The sequence below is a fragment of the Microdochium trichocladiopsis genome (genome assembly GCF_020744255.1).
Source record: "Microdochium trichocladiopsis strain MPI-CAGE-CH-0230 chromosome Unknown B0I36scaffold_7, whole genome shotgun sequence".
NCBI lineage: Eukaryota > Fungi > Ascomycota > Sordariomycetes > Xylariales > Microdochiaceae > Microdochium > Microdochium trichocladiopsis.
Window position 1 is genome coordinate 452,258 of NW_025763550.1, and position 19,252 is coordinate 471,509.

At 54.6% G+C, this 19,252-nt stretch overlaps 5 protein-coding genes across 5 annotated transcripts; 1 reads left to right on the forward strand and 4 right to left on the reverse strand.

The window, feature by feature from the left end:
• Nucleotides 1-583: 583 nt before the first annotated feature.
• Nucleotides 584-1,068, reverse strand: B0I36DRAFT_326854 (uncharacterized protein). Its single transcript, XM_046154392.1, has one exon. The coding sequence runs from the start codon at nt 1,009-1,011 to the stop codon at nt 745-747; it is 267 nt and encodes an 88-aa protein (XP_046010107.1). The 5' UTR covers nt 1,012-1,068; the 3' UTR covers nt 584-744.
• A 2,312-nt stretch (nt 1,069-3,380) lies between these two features.
• B0I36DRAFT_385345 (uncharacterized protein) lies at nt 3,381-5,933 on the reverse strand (the record flags this gene model as incomplete). The annotated part of the gene is made up of 4 exons (XM_046161060.1): nt 3,381-3,675; nt 3,822-4,567; nt 4,618-4,739; nt 4,855-5,933. 4 exons carry the CDS (start codon nt 5,931-5,933, stop codon nt 3,442-3,444), a joined length of 2,181 nt encoding a protein of 726 aa, XP_046010108.1. The 3' UTR covers nt 3,381-3,441.
• Nucleotides 5,934-6,782: 849 nt separating this feature from the next.
• On the reverse strand, nt 6,783-8,959 carry B0I36DRAFT_291879 (CwfJ C-terminus 1-domain-containing protein-like protein). The gene is made up of 3 exons (XM_046151759.1): nt 8,841-8,959; nt 8,536-8,779; nt 6,783-8,480 (listed from the first exon to the last, which is right to left on the reverse strand). The coding sequence occupies exons 1-3, from the start codon at nt 8,852-8,854 to the stop codon at nt 7,122-7,124; spliced, it is 1,617 nt and encodes a 538-aa protein (XP_046010109.1). The 5' UTR covers nt 8,855-8,959; the 3' UTR covers nt 6,783-7,121.
• A 427-nt stretch (nt 8,960-9,386) lies between these two features.
• Nucleotides 9,387-17,449, forward strand: B0I36DRAFT_375263 (down-regulated in metastasis; the record flags this gene model as incomplete). Its single annotated transcript, XM_046160349.1, has 2 exons — nt 9,387-10,756; nt 10,810-17,449. The coding sequence occupies 2 exons, from the start codon at nt 9,387-9,389 to the stop codon at nt 17,447-17,449; spliced, it is 8,010 nt and encodes a 2,669-aa protein (XP_046010110.1).
• Nucleotides 17,450-17,629: 180 nt separating this feature from the next.
• B0I36DRAFT_326861 (DNL zinc finger-domain-containing protein) lies at nt 17,630-18,722 on the reverse strand. Its single transcript, XM_046154393.1, has one exon. It carries the CDS (start codon nt 18,531-18,533, stop codon nt 18,006-18,008), a length of 528 nt encoding a protein of 175 aa, XP_046010111.1. The 5' UTR covers nt 18,534-18,722; the 3' UTR covers nt 17,630-18,005.
• Between the last annotated feature and the right edge of the window lie 530 nt (nt 18,723-19,252).

The window sequence follows — 19,252 nt, forward strand, 5'->3', positions numbered from 1 at the left end:
GTCTCACAACACCGATGACAATTGTTGGGGTTTTTGTGGTATTCATAGCCATCAAGTTTTGATAATTGAAGTTGGTACCAAGACAACTATAACTTTGAGAGTCGTAACTCGTGCTGTATCGTGCTGAGAATCTTCGCGAAGAAATCAGCAACGCATGCTGTACGAGGAGCATTCACAATGGAACGAGTTGCGTCCAACCGAAGCATGGTGCTGTCGTCCATGATGGACTTGTAGCACCCGGAGCCAAACTTAGTGGGCACTCAGTTAGATGGCCACTATCAATGCTCCTACGCTCATAATCTGCTACAAATATTTTGTGATTCCCGAGAATAAACAAGTGGCTTGGTTGGACAGCTCCAAATTCTTCCTGACCCTGGACGATCTGGTCAATGGTGCAGTTGATGTCAACTCACGATCTTAAACATCCACTTGCCGGTATCAAGGCCACAGCTTTCCGCAGGATAGATTTCAGCATTATGACAACTTCGAATGATCTGCAACTAAGACTCGTGATCACCATCTGAAGATTGCCAAGGCTGGGTCACGACTCCACGATGAGTGACACAACAACGATGCATATTCTTGATGATACCACAGCAACCGCTGCTGACCATGTCGCAATTGATCGCGCAGCTCCGATCGAAGTTCCTGTCGCCGTCATCGTGCATGACCTTGGCCGATCATGAACATGGGCATTGAGAGAGGCTCGAAATTTTGACGATGACCATCAGCAATACGCATGACTCAAATCCCCGAGCTTCCAGGACGCTTCCATATGCCCGAATCACGAGGCGGCTCAGCAGCCGGATTATCTCTCTGGCAATACTCTGAACAGGTCTGGAGGATACAAAATGACGTCAGTGTCGTGGGCTGGTTCCGGCGAGTTCTTCGCAGGTAACATTGGGGCTCTTCTCTCCTGCGTAGTTCGAGTCTATAACACCCGCCGCCCATACCAACAACGACAGCAGCAACCGCAACATTTGCAACCAGACCTCGCATCAACTGTTGCATTGAGTCTCAATGTTGTTCAGTCCCTGTCCTGTTCACGTGCACATTCAAGCAATGTCGTCGCAAAAGGGCGGAAATTTTCCCTTTGCTGCATGGAGTCGATGCACAGACCGCAACGCTCTCCGTGTTTCCGCACTAGGATGATGGTGCGCCATGGGTTGTTTTTCTGTGCATGGGTTGACCAAAACGCGTCCAAGGAAACATTCCCACCCTGCACACAAAACAAGTCTCTCCACAGCCAGAATTGAGCGAGAAATAAGAGCTCGGCACACACATTGACTACGAGATGGAAAGGAGCTTGTGATCACTACGTCATTCTCGTCCTGTTCGTGCCAGGCATGTGTATCCCGTGGAGGCTTGCAGCGCAATTTCACGTCTTCGAGGTGGACCAGTATAATCCTGTCTTTGCGGCGGCACTTTGCTCTAGCCGCCTGGCAATGTGACGGACGCCCCTTGCTTGCAAGACTTTCCAGGGCCGCCAGAGTCTCGAACGTGGCCAATCTGCCCTCACCGAGACAGACTTGCTCCCGCCGAGGCGTGCAGGGTGGACGCGCCTGTGCATCGGCGTCATCTCCGCGCTCTGGAACCAGTCTGATTCCGGCCCAAGTTCTGAAAGGTTTAAGCCTCCTAACTGATGGCGACGGCCCTCACATTCCAGGATAGCCCTGCTTTGAATATTTGCAAACGGCCACTTTCTCACGTGATTTTCTTTTTTTCTTTTTCTTTTAGGCAGGCCGTACCGCGACTGTCATTTCACTGCAAGTACGCTAGAGTCTAGTTCGCGTTCTTGCGCCGGTGCACTAAAACCACGGGCCATGGTGAACCGTTTCTTTCCGGGGCGGGTGCAAAGCAGAGGAAAGTCTTTAGCGTGGGGGCGGTTATAAGACTGCCGAATTATAGTGGACAGGGGCGGGCGCACTGCCAGGGACAAAACCTGCAGGGACATCCACCCGCACGCCCTGTTTTCGTGAGGCTCTAGGAATGAGTATGGCATCATCGTGCGCAAATGCAAGTATGCGCGGGCATGCACGCACGTGGGCGCCTGTGTGTGCCTGCGTGTGTGTGTGTGTGTGTGTGTGTGTGTGTGTGTGTGTGTGTGTGGATAGATCTGCGCCAGGTTTATGATTGCGAAGATTACACTACTCTGCGCGTTTCGCGCGTGCTAGTGCGTGGTTCACAATAAACAAACTAATTCTGGAAGCGTGGCAAAGTAAAGAAAAACGTGGCAGGTGGCAGGGATATCCGCGCTTCGTTAGCGACGGGTAGCAAAGAGCTGGTCTTGAGAAATACATACTCTCCCAAGCACCACGACGACGGGCACGGATGCCGTGATCCACAGAGCGCAATATCCCGGCTTGTCGAGGCTTTCTCTCTTCTTTTTTTTCGACAGCGTCGTCAAAGTGCCATCCATGCGCCTGGCCATGGACTTGGAATGGTGGAGCTAATTAGATCGTTGCTAGATAAAAGAGACAACCCAGGGTCATCCTCGTCGCACGACGTCAGATGAAGCTCTCTGTCCCGCGATAGCTGCTTCTGGCCCGAGGGATGTTCCCGGCACTTTCCTGGCGGCTTTGATATGACTTTGCTGGCATGCGGGGATGGCGGTGCAAGAGTGAGGTGGGCAGATACTCATTTCCGGCGGGGTCTTGGGTTCTGGGAAGGTCCCTGGGCGTTCGGGAGCTGGCACGCGCAGCTTTCGATCGGAGTCCCACACCGCTTGCTTCCGAGATATGAGTTGATGATGTCTGTGGGCTCAACGAGATGAGACGAAAGAGATGAGACCCTCTTGATCGTGGTCTCTGGTGATTGTGAGGCGCCACTTTTGGGGCTGCATAGGTCAGTCCCTTCGAGCAAGAGTCTGGAGATGAAAGATGGACCTGGATCGTGGACGAGATCGACCTTGCAGCAGATCGATGGGGACAGATCGAACTCCCATCGAAGGAGTGGACTTGCTTTCTGGAAGGTATGGAGAAGGTGGAATCCGTTGCAGACAGCAGGGACAGGATCGTGTTGATAGGTGGATCAAGTTCACGTTCGGGGCACAGCAGTCTCTTGACGGGCTATCTGAATGTCGTTGGACGTGTCTTTCATGGTCAAATGTGCCCGGGTTAACCTGACCTTGCAGTTGGATCGGTGCTTCAGTATCAATATCAACAGTTTGTGGTGCAGATGGTGCCTTTCTTCTGTAGGCACTCCTGAGACGGATCCCAAAAAGTCAGTGTTCACCCTCTCGGAAGCTCTTTCAAGCAAATGATTCCAGACATTGATATGTCTTTCACAAACGCAGCAGACTCGCACGTGAAACTCAAGCGGCCAAGCATGACCAGGCTACACTACATGACATAGCAGATGAACTGTCACTGGGTATAAATCTCGTTCATTATCAGCTCTGCAGGTCCGGCATTATTCAAAAACTACGCTGTGTTGTCTCCCCTAAGCTGAGCCGATGGACCCCTCAAGGCTGTCAGCAACGTCCATAAACACCTTCTTCAGCCGGCGTTGGTGCCACCACGCCAACGCACAAACGAGACTGACGGTGGCGACGGCCGCCACTGCAGTATAGGTCCACCACGTCCCGGCGGCCCGGATACTGGCTGCTGTGTTGCTGCTGAGGATGATGTACGCGTCCGGATCATCGAGACGGCCGTTCCAGTAGGTGACGGGGATCTATGCAGCATTCAGTGAGTGGATATCCTGGGACTAAAAACAAACCAGTTGTGTCCGGATATGGAAAAGTTTGGAAGTGTCCCGCCGCTGAAAGCCAGAGAAATGGACGTAGTCAAACTTACTCTACAAGCACAGCTCCGATATACCCCCAGCAGCTGCATCATCGTCCCTCCTACAGCCGCCAGTATTGCAAAGAATCCGACAAAGACTTGCCCCCACCAGCAGACCAGCTTGGCAGGCGTTCGGGTCTGGCTCCAGCGCTGAGGCCCGTACTTGATCTTGAGCCGTGCCTCCCAAGACCAGAGAAGCATCTCGCACACCTGAGTAATGGCGTAGACGAGATATGTCAGGGTGCGGCATGAGAGGCCGTTGCGCGGTGTGTTGTAGCTCACGAGGAAGGCCAAGACGCAGGGCGTGAGCATGAGAAACGAGCTGCCGACGCCCACGTTCCAGATGTCATGGAACTTGAGGCCCAAGGCAGCTCGGACGTCCACTGGGGGGGTGAGCTCGGCTGTATTGAGATTTCCGGGATGTAAGGTTGCAACGGAAGATCTCCCCACCTTCCGAGCACGCGAGTAGTTTGCAGTGTACTCATCAATGGCCTCCTTGACCCATCTGCTCTTGTTGAGGCCGCGCTTCCACAGCTTGACTGTCTTGAAATGGCCGTCGAAACATCGCCCCACGAGACTGTATCCGTGCAGAGAGTTGAGAAATCTGTCAATGTGCTGGTGCCTCCGCGCACGACGCACGAAGCTCGCCCAGAGTGTTGCATCGTACGCGTCTTTCAGTGCTTCTTTGCCGCCGTCGTAGACGATGCCTTCCAGCGCGAATGGCTCATTGGCAGCGAGCATGGCGCTGGATATGATGGCGAGATATGGAATGACCATCCACCCTGACGGTGTCAGTAAGTGAGCATCACGCGATGGAAATCGTACTACTTACACATGCCAAATGCGAGAGCGTGAGCGGTATCGTTGTCGCCAAGATTGTTCTCGACATCGAGTACTGTGTAGATGAAACCGCCTACAAAGAACAAAACGGGTGCACCAATTGTCGTTCCAAAGCTGACAGATGGGGAGAAAAGGGTCAGCTCATGTGAAACATACGATCCGGTCGCCTCGGAGGTCCAGATTTCAAAGAGTCGGACGGGCACTAAAGTGCTGCCAGGTCGTGGCTTACCTCGGCTGGGAATTCAGGATAGACTTGAGCTTCGTGGGAAGCGACACCACGTCGGTGATGCCCCTTGCGACCTGATCTTCGTGGTCGTCGATCATGGTCATGATGCGCTTCCATATTGCGTTATGCACAATGCGATGAGTGGTTGATCTGGACAAAGGCGTAAAGCGCATGCTCTCCAGATCCAGATTCTCGACCCTCTCGTCCTTGCTGTCGCTGCTGTCAACGCCACCAGTCGACTTGTCCTCGGACGAGGCTGACTTCTCCGCGAAGGTAGTCGACACCGGGCTAACTGGTGCCGACGAGATCGTTGCTTCGTCGCAATTCTTCTCCACCGTCGACATACGGATGTTCCCAGCCACGACGGCGATCAGGAACTGCGCCTTGAGCCGCAGCGGCAAGCGTGGCGGATCCTTAGACCTAGTTGGAGGCACGAGGAACTCGAGGATCTTGCGATCAACCATGTACTCAAACACGGCGCTCAGCAGCATGGGGCCGGCGAACGCGAAGCAGATGGCCAGCCACAGAAAAGTGTCGACAAACATGAGCAGCATGGCAGCCAGCAGGCGCAGCCAGTAGCTCGCAAGGCCCAGCACGGAGCGTGGGTGAGCCTTGAACACTGCGTCTGGAATGGCGAGGGACCGCGTCCGGGGGATGTTGAGGCAGAACGCCAGACTGGGCACAATGAACTGCACCGCAGGGCCGATCCACTGCTGCATCGAATGCGCGTGGCTCATTTCCCAGCCAGCACACTCGGACGCACACCATCGATAGGGCACACGTATTTCTGGCGAGCCCTGAGGATCGCCGCCGTACGAGGCGCCGCATGGAAAGAGGTCAGTGCTGCCGCCTGCTATGGCGGCTGTCAGCTCTGCAATGGTGACTTTTGGGTCGACGTATGACGAGGAAGAGTACGAAAGATTGCCAGAGGCATCGACGTAGAGAGACTGGTCCAAGGCTCGGACACAACATTGCGAAAAGTTTTGTGCGCCGCGGTAGATGGCCGCAGGGTCAGGATCGTAGAGGCTGAAGTTAGCCAGTTGCGGAACGAGATCCCCAACCGTGATCGAGTTATTGTCCATGAGGTTGTCTCTTGAAGTCGCTATCCGTAACGTAATACTTTTCCGTGGTGAGCTGTGTATCCTTCCCTCTTTGTTGACAAAATCTGAAAAGGTCGAGCTGTGTTGATCACTGCCTAACTACGAGAACACCGCAGTATGATAGGGAGTGCATCGACCTCTGGCCTAGTTCGTCAGTCAGAAAGAGAGTTTAGTTGCCGGGTCAGGTGAGCAAAGGGACAAAGAAGCCACTGCGGGTGCGGCCCAGCCCGCGAATGTAAAATGCATAACCGAGACATGGCTGGCTGTTCGGCGTCCCTCACGCTATCTATTATCTCAGCGTGGCAAGTTCTGGATCGTACACAAGTATTTTGATCAAGGGACTCTTACTCACTGTTGGAGTAGGACAAAAACCGGAAGATATTCTGGCAGCAGTGGCTCAGCACTCGACTTTTCGATCGCCAGTGCCCAACGGAAACGAGTACGCACGGCATGATGACACCGCTATCAGCTGCGAAGCCATTGGTTGACCAATGGTCTTTCCGCACAGGTCTCAGAAGCATGAATGTTTCAGTTGGCTTCAGATAATGATAAGGCGGGCAAGTGACGTCTTGTTGCAGGAAAGGTCGCACAAACGGCTGCGGATCTCTACGGCTGAAGACGCCGATCCTTGCGGGCATTGAGCGGCTGCTGGAAAAACGATTCACGATCACTGTGTTTAGTAGGCCCTAGAGTGAAGAGAGCGGATAACAGGAGCCTTTTCGAAGGACCAAAGTTACCTTCTAAGGATAGTGTGCTAAAAGCATCCATAGCAAGCAAGACATATGTCTCACTTGACGGATAATCCGCGCCGACGGGCTGGTGCGTGAGTTTATCGCGAATGCTAATCGTTGGGAAGCACATCAGCTTGCCTTGCCCCGAGACAGTGCAATGATTGGACAGTACTTGCAACTTGATATGAAGGGCTGATATCAACTCTGGAACTGCGACCCGCGGTGCTTACACCGAGCCCTTCCTTGCCGATCATCGAGCTGTTTACTGTCACTGACACCACGGGTCGTTTGTTGTAGCCTCCATGTGAAATCAATTATGCTTTTCTTGTAAGACGCCAAACGCCAGCTATCTCCATAAATGCAGCCTAACCGGCTTTCCGTGACGCCTGTTGTACATGGCTCCAGAAACTTTGTATGACTCCTGTCGCGCCTGCTCGCCTCAGACAGTAAAGTCCCAAGGCTTGAATGTCTCCTTGAATTTCTCGACGTCTGCAGTCTCCTCCGTGACCGATTGGACCACGTCTTGCCAGTAGAGTCGCTGTTCCAGTCCGAGGAGCTTTGCCATGACCTTCCGAGCAAACTGGAGATCAAACCGGAAGCTGTCGTCGAGACGCATGACGAGTTCTTTGCCTTGGATGCCGGTGTCGCTATCATCGGACCACAGCCAGACCCGAAAGAAGTCGCTTGTCTCACTGACTCCCGAGCCTAGGGAAGTGTCTTCCAGTGCAGGGTACTTACGGTTCTCGGCCTCGACCTTGAAGCCTGCCTCGACCAAGCCCTTGCGCAGCAGTTCCGCTGGCACTGGCAGAAATTGCCAGTGGGTGTGTATTCCACCCTGGCGGCTGATCTCCCAAGTGACAGCTCCTAGACTGTGTTTGGATTGCGCTGATACCATGGCCTGCAGTGCCTCCTTGAAGCGTGCCATTTCTGCATAGGTTTTCTCAGCATCGGCAGCCATTGCACGAATCGTCGGCTCGTGGGACAAAGGTATGATGAGCTGGTGACCTGGGAATGCGATCCCCTGCTCGGCGAAAGTGTCGGACGCCGGCAAAGGTCCCTTGGCAGTGGTCACATATGCGTCTTCGCCAATGGAGCAAATCATGTGCGTGTCTAGGTTGGCGTTACTGAGACAGAAGAAGCAGCGGTCTGGGCCGGGCGGCGGTGAGCGTGGTGCTTTGCGACGTCGGCGATTGTCACCGTCACGGCCATGACCATCTGCCCGTTGATCCGCCGCTCCTGCTCCGCGCTTGCCCAGGGCGCTTCTAGTCATGAACGGCGATACTGTACTACCCTGTGGGACGGCAGTGGCCGTCTCGCCAACTTGCAAATTGAAAGCGTAAAGAGCTTTCGCCTTGGCAGTGTTACCATATGGAGCCAGTGATAGGAAACGTGTGATGGCGATCGCATCCGAGTCTGTGCTGGGCGGAGGATGGAAGAAAGGCTCGCGCTCGTAGAAAAACTCTGATGACGACGTGGCGAAATGATACCGCGGCTTGAGTGCAGCGCATAGCATAGCGACCTCGGCAGAGCTGGCGACTGATGCCTGGTGGTCTGGCGAGAGAGGAGCATTGGAGTTCTTCCACACCTGATCCGGCCACAAAGCTGTCAGCAGGATGTCAGTGCTGTTCGCGCCACGTAGAGCTTTGGCGTCATCTGCAGTATGCAGCGGCATATACTGCTCCTTGGACTGGCCTCCGACAATCGTTGTGTCGAGCGCACCACCAAGGGCTACAATGCGGATGCCATCCGAAGTCTTGGTGACGCTGCGCTTGCCAAGATAGTGAAGATTCTCGCAGATCTGCTTCGGATGTCAGGATGAGTCCCGAGTGAGATTTGGGACATGTGCTGCTTACGTCTTCATCACCTTGCAGCCGATCAAGGACACGCTGGGGCAGAGGTGATGTGCCAACTGTAAAGTAAGTCGTCAGTGGCACCGTCACTTGGCCTTGGAGGAGGCGTGTCAGCGCCTCATCATCTTGCTCGAGGCTGAAGAGGTTGCCGGTGATGATGGCAAAGGCAAAGTCCTGCTTGGCATGCAAGGCGGCGAGCTTCTTAAACGCAGTCTCAAAGCTGCCATTCAGACTGCCGAGCACGATGCTGCATGCTTGGGTCAGCTCGACGTTCCTGGTTGACGTTGAAATGGTTGCAGAGGACTCACATCTTGGCAGCCATGTTGCCTGGCAAGAGTGCAGAGATGTCACGCCGTTGCGCTTCAAGTATGCCGGCGCGACTTCAGAGGAGAACGTCTGCAGGTGGACGCAGGTACCTGGCGCAAGGTATGCTAAGTTGTAGTGCACCTGGTGAGTCGCGACGAGCATGGAGCTCACTGCGTAACGGAAGCAAGGTACGTACTGGATGCGGTTAGCTCCTGAGTTCTCAGGTTGAGCCCGGGCGCGACGTTGGAGGTGATTGGCTGCTTCAGGATCACGCTAGCTGATTGAGGCAAACCGGCACCAGGCATGGGCGTTCGGGGCACGCTTATCGATGGCGTTGGCGGCTTATCTTATCGGCGATCCGCAAAAAAAGTAGCACTGCGCCTGCCCAGCTTCGTCAAGCACTGCGCGCAGTGGGGGTCCAGGGTCTGGACGAAACTCTACAACTTTTCTTCAAGAGCCGACAGCCACCTGTCGCGCGTCAACAAGGCCGACGAAGGCGATCTGTCCACCGGTGTGCAGAAGCCTGCCGAGAGGCCCCCCACGACACAATGCACTCGACCGTTTCCGGGCGCATCGTCAAGCCTCGCAAGGCCAACAGCACTCCCCATCAGAAGAATCATCGATGGGAGTCCTTCACGACCAAGATCTCGAAGCTGCACTCGCTCGACCCGCTCCGCAAAATTCGAAGACACGACCTCGACAAGGAAGATCTCGATGCCGCCACATCATATTTCAGAAACGGCCTGGAAAAATGGACGGACCTCAACATCTCAAAGCCGTACATGGCCTTCCGGCGCGAGGTGCTGCCCTGGTCTGACAGCCTGCCTCAGATCCTTCACTTCCAAGACAAGATCTTCGAAGCCCTGTCCCGGTATATCTCGGCTTACGACAAAGAGGCTCTCGAGCCGCTTCTCGATCTCTTGACTGCCTTTGCTCACGATCTCGGCGCCCGCTTCGAAAAGTACTATCCTGCAGCCCTGTCGTTGATCGTACAAGTCGCAAGCCGGCCGCAGGACGCTGCTGTGATAGAGTGGACCTTCGCCTGTCTTGCCTTTCTGTTCAAGTACCTGTCGAAACTCATAGTACCGAACATCATCCCTACATACGACACGCTCGCTCCGCTGCTGGGCCGCGACCGAAATCCACCACATATCGCACGATTCGCGGCCGAGGCACTGAGCTTTCTAGTCAAGAAAGCTGCTGCGCCAGCGCATCGCGAAAAGGCCCTTCCTCGCTTGATACAACATGCTCGAGACGACCTCGACAAGAATGCTGAGAGTCGACAGCATGGATTGTACTACCATGGCCTGGCAACTATGTTTGCCGAGGCCATGAAAGGTCAAGGCCAAGTAGTTCATACGACCGGCCCCGAAATCTTAAGGGCACTAATCGCGTCCGTGCCTTCTGGCCAGTCAATCTCAACGAGATCGGCAATGTGGTCCGACCTTGTCTGCGCAGTCCTTGTCAGTCTTGTTCACCACACAAGGTCTGAGACTTTCACACCAGTTCTCGAAGTCGTCTTGGATTGTGCCCAGGGCGAATCGCTTGAGGGCGGCGAGTCACCGCGCAATTGCCTGTACATCAGGCTACTCGGCACCATCACGGGCGTACGCAAGGGCAGTCGTATCACGAAATGGCCAGAGGTGCTGACCACGCTGCTGGACTGTCTCAAGGGTGCTGCGAAAGGGCTGCCGTCGTTGCACGACGAGGCACAAGCGTTATTTTGGCAACAGGTCGTGGTCAATGTCGCTATCGTCTGGCAGCAAGCTCCAGTAGACGCGATCATCCCTTGCCTCACCACCTTCAGCAATCTCATGTCGAATGAGCCACTTATGCGCTGGTTCATTCCATTCTGCTCTTATTTCTCGCAGCTGGACCCGGACAGGTTTCGCAGTTTATTTCTCAAGCAGTTTCAAAAGTTAGTTGATCAAACGATGATATATATGCTTCACCATACTAACATATCGATAGGTTTGTGGTCATGCACTGGTCTGAAGAGCCAAATGAAGAACTGCTATGTGTGCTCTTGCCACGGATGATCGAAGGTCGAGGGCTTCCCAGGCTATCCGACACCGAAGACTTTTCATTGCCCCAGTCTTGGCAAGATCAAATAGTCAGCACGTTTGAAAGGCTGGAGGTCTCACCATTTCCCGAGCAGGGTGCTGCGAACGCATGCGACAAGGACCCCAAAACATGGCGCGACAAATGCCTCCCAAAGTACTCTGCTTTGCTTCAGCTCCTCGAGATTACGACCGTGCGACCTTCGACTTATGGCCCCGTGGCAGAGCTTCTCTTGAGAAAGCTAAAGCTGGCTTTGCGACCTTCTCAGTCTATTGCGACGGATGAAGCCCGGTTCATTGTGACCCAGGGCTTCTCTGCCTACCTCAAGATGGCAAAAGCGACTGGGCAGCTTGATAGCTCTATCGGTCCACTGCTGAGAGCCGCCGCGCCCAGATATCATGACTTGACTGGATTCCTGGAGGCAATGATCGAATATGAAGAGCGGCTGAATGGCAAGGGTAGCCCCGAAAGTGAAGGCTCTAGCCAAGATGGCGAGGAGAGCCCTCTGCTCAAATGCCTCATTGACAACCTCTCTGCGCCCTCTCATCGTCATCGTCTTGCCTCGCTTCGTCTGCTGGGTCGCTTAGATGCTGCTGCGGATCAGCAGGACGCACTGGCAATTATGCTTCAAACGGAGGAAACACCACTGGACGTGCAGAACATCAGAGCCATCTCAGTCCACCTGCGCAAGTTGGCAATGGTGTACCCAAATATCGAGGAGGGCTCATGGCTGTTGCGCGCCATACCATCCTTTTTGTTTGGAGTCTTGACGGTACGCCTCACACCGCTCTGGGATGCTGCCGTTGAAGCGCTGGCGCAGATTGGCTCGACCAAGCATGGGGATGAGCCGGTCGCTGAGCTAGCTTTCAAATGGTTGGAAGTCTCGTCCAAACGATGGGATGGCCCAGTCAACGACTCGATTGCTCAACAGAACAAAGGCCGTACCGACTTTGAATGTCCCAACCTGGCCCGGCTCCAAAGCAAAGGCATGGAGGTGCAAAAAGTGGTGGCAGAACCTTCTGAGCTCCTCCTTCAGGCATTCGAAGAGCAGCAAGAACTCACCCCACCAAATCCCGAGAATGCTCGCTCCCAAGCCCTTAGAGTCCTGGCCGCTTCACCTGCTTTAGCTGAGAAGCGCTCACGAAGACTTGTGCCATTCTTCCTGGCCTGGAACCACGACAACTCGCAACAAGACATCTCTGATGAAGAGGAGCACCTTGATGAGATGTCTACAGAGTCCTGGTCGCTGTTTGACAAGAAGGCTCTCATCAAGGTTTTTGCACAGTTCACAAACCCGAAAGTTCTCTTCCAGAGCCAGCAGGTATATGATGCTCTGCTGCGGTTATTGGGGAATGGCGATCTCGAAGTGCAGAAATCATCGCTGAAAGCAATTCTTGCCTGGAAACAGGAAGGCGTGAAGCCCTACCAAGAGAACCTGGAGTATTTGCTCGACGACGCCCGTTTCAAGAACGAGCTTACTGTGCTATTTCAAGGTGATCATCAAATCAAGCCTGAACATCGCCAGGAGATGATGCCTGTGCTGCTCAGACTGCTCTATGGACGCACAATTTCGAAGAAAGGTGTCGCAAGTGGTCGAGGCGGCCAGCACGCAACCAGGCTGGCTGTGTTACGCCAGCTGAACGTCCAGGACATTGGTGGATTCTTGGATATTGCTCTGGGAGATCTGCAAGGCGTTCATGTGGTGGAGGACTCCCATGTACGCGAGGCAGCTTTTACGCATGACATCTTGCCGATTCGAAAGCAAGCGGGTTTTCTGCGTATGGTTGAGGCCATCATCGACGAATTGGGCGAAAGCGTGCAGTTATACACCGAGAAGATGCTCCATCCGGTACTCTATTGTCTGGTTCAGGCCTGCCGAAACCTGAGGGATAATGGCGACAATGAGGATGACGATGCTCAAGGTCTCGAAAACGTCTCGCTCCACCGGACTGTGAGGCTCTCTGCACTGAAGTGCTTGATTGCACTGCTTCGCAAGGCTCCCAGCTTCGAGTGGAACCCTTTCAAGGAGATCATCGTTCGGGAGGCCATCAGCCCTCGCGTGGAGAAACTGCCGGTCGAGAACACGCAAGGAGTATCAGCAGTCATGCAACTTATCTGGACGCTTTCAGCGCTCCCGAGGACTGCACTGTTTCTTGCCATTGATGATCAGATTGTCCGCCAGCTTACCAATTGCCTGCTTGTGGAGAAGTCCAAAGACGAGGTCAAGGTTTTTGCCCTGAGCGTCATCCGCAATCTCATCAAGTTATCTCAACAACCCGCTGTCGAGTCAGAATTCAATGAGCTCATTGAGGAAGAGCTCCTTCAGCCCAACCTGGATCTTATCCTGTCGAACATCACGTTTGTCCTGAAGGCCAAGGGAGAGATCGGCAAGGATCTCCTCACCGCTTGCGTCGAATCTGTCGTGGAGTTGTCGCCGCTGCTCCGTCAATATGGCCAAGCTGCAGAACTTATTGACGTAGCAGTCTTCCTGCTGAGCGAGCCAGCCAGGCGGGTGAACCCCAAGGTCAAGGGAAGCATTCTGTCGATTCTCGAGAGCATGCTTCAGATTGAGGACGTCAAGGCCAACGATGAGTTGTACAGCAAAGTATACTCCGCTGTCGCGACACTTTTCGGATACTTCAAGGACCGCACAAACCGTCAAGCACTGTGCAGGGTTCTCGCTATCCTGGCCAAGGACTCCGAAATTGACCAAGAAGTTTCCGCACTGAGTTCTAGACTCAACGCCTTCAAAGAGAACCGCATGGATGAACCAGACTTTGAGACAAGACTGTCCGCTTTCAACGCCATCACGAAGGCTCGGGATGTCCAGTTCACAGTCAGGGAATGGGCACCGTTGATGCACAACATGCTCTTCTACATTCGTCGTGACGAAGAGTATGGCGTTCTTTCTGCCAACGCAGCCGACTGCATCTGCAGATTCATCGAGATCACTGCTGGGCTTGAGACACCTGCCAGGGACGAATATCTCACTATGCTTGGCGATGTTGTCCTGCCAGCGATGCATTCGAACGCGAAAGACGAATCCGACACGGTACGCCGCGAAACCGTGAAGGTGGTTGGCGTCATGGTTGCAACACTACCCGACTGGGCTCCAGTGAGCGACATGATTGGCCTCAGTCCGGAGCCAGATGAGAAAGAGTCCGACCCAAGCTTCTTCAGCAATATTCTGAAACCTGCCACAGCCCGTCAGATGCGCGCGTTGCAGTTTCTGATACAAGTAAACCACCGACAGGAGCTAAGCAGCCGCAACCTCGCCCACTTCTTCCTGCCGCTCCTTGAGCATTTCATTTTCGGCAAAGAAGAAGGGAGCGACGATCAAGGTGTTGGCGCGCAAGCTGGCACTACAATTGCTGAGATTGCCATATCTCTCGACTGGCCTCAGTACCGTGCGACACTGCGCAGGTATATCAGCTACATCCAGTCTAAGCCGGAGATGCAGAAGCAGCTGGTCCGTCTGCTTGGCAAGTTCGTGGATACCTTGGCTGTGGCGCATGCCGAGAAGAACCAGGATGCTATGGACGTGGACTGCAGCGGCGATGCCGGACCGGCGAAGAAGCGGAAGCTCGCAAGGACGATGCCTTCGGCGGAGAAGTTCAGCGAAGATCTTCTTGTCAATATTCTGCCGCCTCTGATGGACTACATACACGAGAAGGACGAAACAACCGTCAGCTCTCGTGTGCCCGTAGGCATCATCATCGTCAAGATCTTGAAACTGCTTCCAGAAGAGGCACTCAACCAAAAGCTTCCCGGAGTCCTAACGGACATTTGCCACATCCTGCGGAGTAAAGCTGAAGAGTCACGCGCCATGGCTAGAGACACTCTTGCAAAGATGTCTTCCTTGTTGGGACCTTCATGCTTCGGCTTCGTGCTGGATGAACTTCGCGGCGCTTTGACCAAAGGCTATCAGCTGCACGTTCTATCTTACACAATGCATACCATCTTGGTACATGTCATCCCTCAATTTCAGCCTGGCGATCTCGACTACTGCCTCGACACAATCGTGGCAGTCATCATGGACGACATCTTCGGAGTGACTGGCCAGGAGAAGGATGCGGAAGAGTACACGAGCAAGATGAAAGAGGTGAAGAGCAGCAAGAGCCAAGACTCAATGGAGCTGATCGCCAAAACAGCATCAGTCAGCCACCTGGTGAAACTGGTGCAGCCTTTACAGTCTCTTTTGATGGAGAAGCTGGACCTCCGCATGGTGCGCAAGATTGACGATCTTCTGTCGCGCATCGCCACCGGTCTCATGGGCAACGCCGCAGCCGAAAGTCGCGACACTCTGGTCTTCTGCTACGAGGTTATTCAGAAAGTGTACGAGAGCCAGAAGCCCGAGGTAGAGCCAAAGCTTGACCCGAAGCTCCGCAGATACCTGATCCAGAAGGGAGCGAAGAAGAGCGGCGAACGGGGCACGACCAACAAGTATACCTTCAAGCTGACTCGCTTTGCGATCGATGTGCTCAGAGCTGTGCTCAGGAAGCACGACAGTCTTCGCACGGCAGCCAATATTGCCGGCTTCATCCCTATCTTTGGTGATGCCATCGTGGCAGGTGAGGAGGAGATTAAAATCGCCACCTTCAAGCTTTTGGTCGTGCTTGTCAAGGTCCCGTTCAAGACCGACGATTCCGAGAAGCTGTACAAAGTGGCTGCCAAAGACGCCATTCGGTGTCTGTCATCCTCGACCTCCACCACTACGGACATAGCGCAGACATCGTTGAAGCTCATGTCAACAATTTTGCGTGATCGCCGAGATGTGCCTGTCAAAGAGGCGGCGATCGACATGCTGCTGGGCAAACTAAAGGATGATCTGACAGAGCCTCTCTATCGCCATGTCACTTTCAACTTCTTACGCTCCGTCTTGGAGCGCAAGATAGAGACTGCGACCGTCTATGACACTCTGGACTACGTCGGCACGATCATGGTCACCAACGACGACAAGGATACTCGAGACCTGGCGAGGGGAGCCTTCTTCCAGTTCTTGAGGGAATATCCCCAGAAGAAGAACAGGTGGGCCAAGCAGCTGAGCTTTGTGGTTGCCAACTTGCAGTACGACCGTGAAGGTGGGCGGCTCTCCGCGATGGAGATCATCCACCTTCTCTTGATGAAGTCCGCAGATGACTTTGTCCAGGAAGTTGCCACCACCTGCTTCATTCCTCTCATTATGGTCCTGGCCAATGATGACAGCGAGAAGTGTCGCCTCGCCGCTGGTGAACTTATCAAGGAGATCTTTCGCAAGGCTGACAAGGAACGGACCTCCAAATTCCTCACACTTGTGCGTAACTGGCTCGAGCAAGACGACAATCTCCCAGTCCTGCGCCTTGGTGTGCAAGGGTTCGCTCTGTACTTTGAGGCTCGAGAGCCAACTTCGAAGGACAAGAAGGACTTGAATCTCCTCCTTAGCAGCCTCATCAAAGTATTGGATGAATACAAGACAAGCGCCAGAGACACCGAGCTTATGACGACACTGCTGCAGACAATGCCGATGCTCATCGAGAAGCACCCAGCAGTTGTCCTATCGAACGGCGAGCTCTGGGAGCTGATCACCAAGCCACTCGCGCATGCGGATGCGACTGTCAAGTTGGCTAGCGTGCGCTTGCTGAGCACATACCTGGCCGACTTCTACCAAAACAACGACGTCTCCTCAGTGACCGAGACCATTACAGGCTCTCATGGGCTCCAACTTACACAGGAGAAGATCCAGCAGCTTGTGATGCATGCAGTTGGTGTTCTGAATCCCTCGGTGATTGCTCGATGGAGGCGCAAGTCGCTCAAGAGGCGCGGCAACACGGCATTGTCTGCCGAGGAAGCAGAGAATCTCGAGCAGACCGAGGTTGATGAGACGTTGGCCACGGAAACTAGCCGCGTGGTTATCATGCTGGCGAAGTTCTTGCCTGTGGACGACGCTCCATCTGAGGAGTCGGCGGAGGTTGAGGAGGGCACCGATGGGCAAGACGATGCAGAGAGTGAGGACGAATGGACCGGGGTCGACGACGACGATCAGGAGCCATCAGAGACCCTTCCTGCAGTATCCTTGCAGACATTCTTATCGTGGCTCTCGGACATTCTCGTCCAGGAGACCGCGCCCAGGGCACCTTTCCTGGTTCCCAAGGTCGCGGTAGGCGACATCCTGAGCATCCTCCTCGCGACACTACCGACATCTGCCCTCACCAACTCGTCCACCTTGTACACGCTGCTCACGCCTTTGCACCACTTTACGGACCCGAACATCCCCGTGCCGTACTCGGCCGACAGCCTCTTCACTACGCGGTACGAGGCCTTGAAGACCAAGGCCGAGGAGTCCATGGACGCTCTGCAGCGCAAGGTCGGCACGACGGCGTACACGACTGCGCTGATGCGGGTCACGGAGCACGCGCGCAGGAGGCGTGAGGCGCGCAGCCGGAAACGCAAGATCGAGGCGGTCAGCGCCCCGGATCGCTACGGCAAGTGGAAGAAGGGCAAGCTGGATCGCAAGGTACACCGGCGGAAGGAGAGGGGCCAGGAGAATAGGAACAGGAGGCATGCATACTGATCCCTGTGCAAGGGACGAACGCACAAGGGAGAAAGGGAGTTTTGAGGCGCATGACTTGATTTTTTTGGTTCCACGCTAGATTGCATACTTGCATATACACTCGGCCAGGCAAAATCGCCACAAGGCTACACAACATTCATAGCATAGGTCATTCGCACAACAGCACGTTTCGCATGTAGCTGTATCAATAATGCATCAAAGATTGTAAAAAGCAGCTCTAGTCTATATTCCAGAGAGGGGGTATATCGTGAATTCTATAGTACATGTCGTTGCTGTCGCTTCAGGTGACGGTGTTTCTCGCGCGGACTGACGTGCGCTCTAAAACTGCCCATAGGCATCCATAGACGAAAGTCGGCTCGAACTGACAGACCCAGACTCGACATCCACAGAGAGTTCAACTCTGCCTGAGCCAGGATCTGGCAATTGACAAGTCGCTGTGTGTGGTGTAAAATCATGGCTGGTGTTGATGATGAAGTGAGCGCCGAGCAAGCCGTGCTTGTTCGTCCCCTTCCGCGACCCAGCAGAGTTGACGGGTCGTCGTGGTCTCTCCCCCTAATTACGGCGCCGGCGCAGCATCGGCAGTATCGTCCTGCCAGAACTCTACATCCCCGTCTTCGCCGAGCGTGCCACGCTTGACCAGCTGGCCCTTTTCCCGCATGAGATCCTCGACCGTCATCTTGCGATCTCCGAAAATGTTGAGGTGGTCGCTTATGACGTGCCGGTTGCGGCAGCTGGGGCAGGTGATGAGCACGGAGCCCCGGTGGTAGCCTTGCTTGGAGACGACGTGTGTCGAGCGCTCGGAGCACGGCACGCAGGTGAATGTGAGCTGGTAGTGCGGCTCGACGAGCTTGCGGGCCTTGACTTCCGAGGGTTGTTCTGATGTCGAGTTGTTGGGATTGGTTTGGGGCGCGGAGACTGGAGGCTGCCGTGGCGGCTTTGGTATGGTGTGGGCGAGGCGGAATATTGCAGGCCGAGAAAACGGGCTCCAGGTAGGATGTATTTGTGCTTGAGAACGGGTGACGGATCTTGAAGAAAGTCGAGAGGCGCTGCGCAGGAGGGCAGCGGCTGGTCGAGAGGCCGACATGCTGTGAAGGTGGAACGTTTGCCTTTGCGAAGGGACGAGGGTCGAGGTGGGAGGAAAGCAATGGAGCCGGTGCTCTTTGAGTCGGCGCGTCGAGGAAGGCAGTTACTTATTGTCGTTCGACTGGACTTGATGTCGCCGATGACGGATTAATGATCTGGGTGTGCGGCTCCTCAGGCTTGCGGCGTGTGCGACCTGGCGGATGACGAAAGTGCCCCAAGTTTTTCGATAAGCCGAGCGATAAGGAAAGTGCCTCCCCACTAACACCTCGGGAGTGACCAGGGTCCTACTTCACCGCCCGGCAGTTTGCCTTGGCGGACCAGTCTTCCCCCAATGCTCCCTCCCACAGCAAGGTTGCCCCTCGTCATGGTTGGTGCCCTCGATGATCAAGCATCACTGCGAACACTAAGCTGCACCAGCTGGCCGTCCCTGCTTGGTCTGCCGGACGTCGTCTGTTTACGTGCTGGTGACTGGCTGCATCCAACCAGGCCCCAAACAACCAGCGGACCATTACTGAGACCCGCACTTGGGCGTGGAGCAGTCTTTCTCACTTGGAGCTCATTGTTCCGTTGCGCATCCGCCGTGACTGTCCCCAAGTACACCTACTCCACGCAGAAGCCGCCACCACATTATATGAGTCAACCACGCAAAAAACCGACCACCCCCAGACTCCCTATACCTCGTCGAGCATGCGGTCGCCGCGTGACACTTCTGCGAGCTAG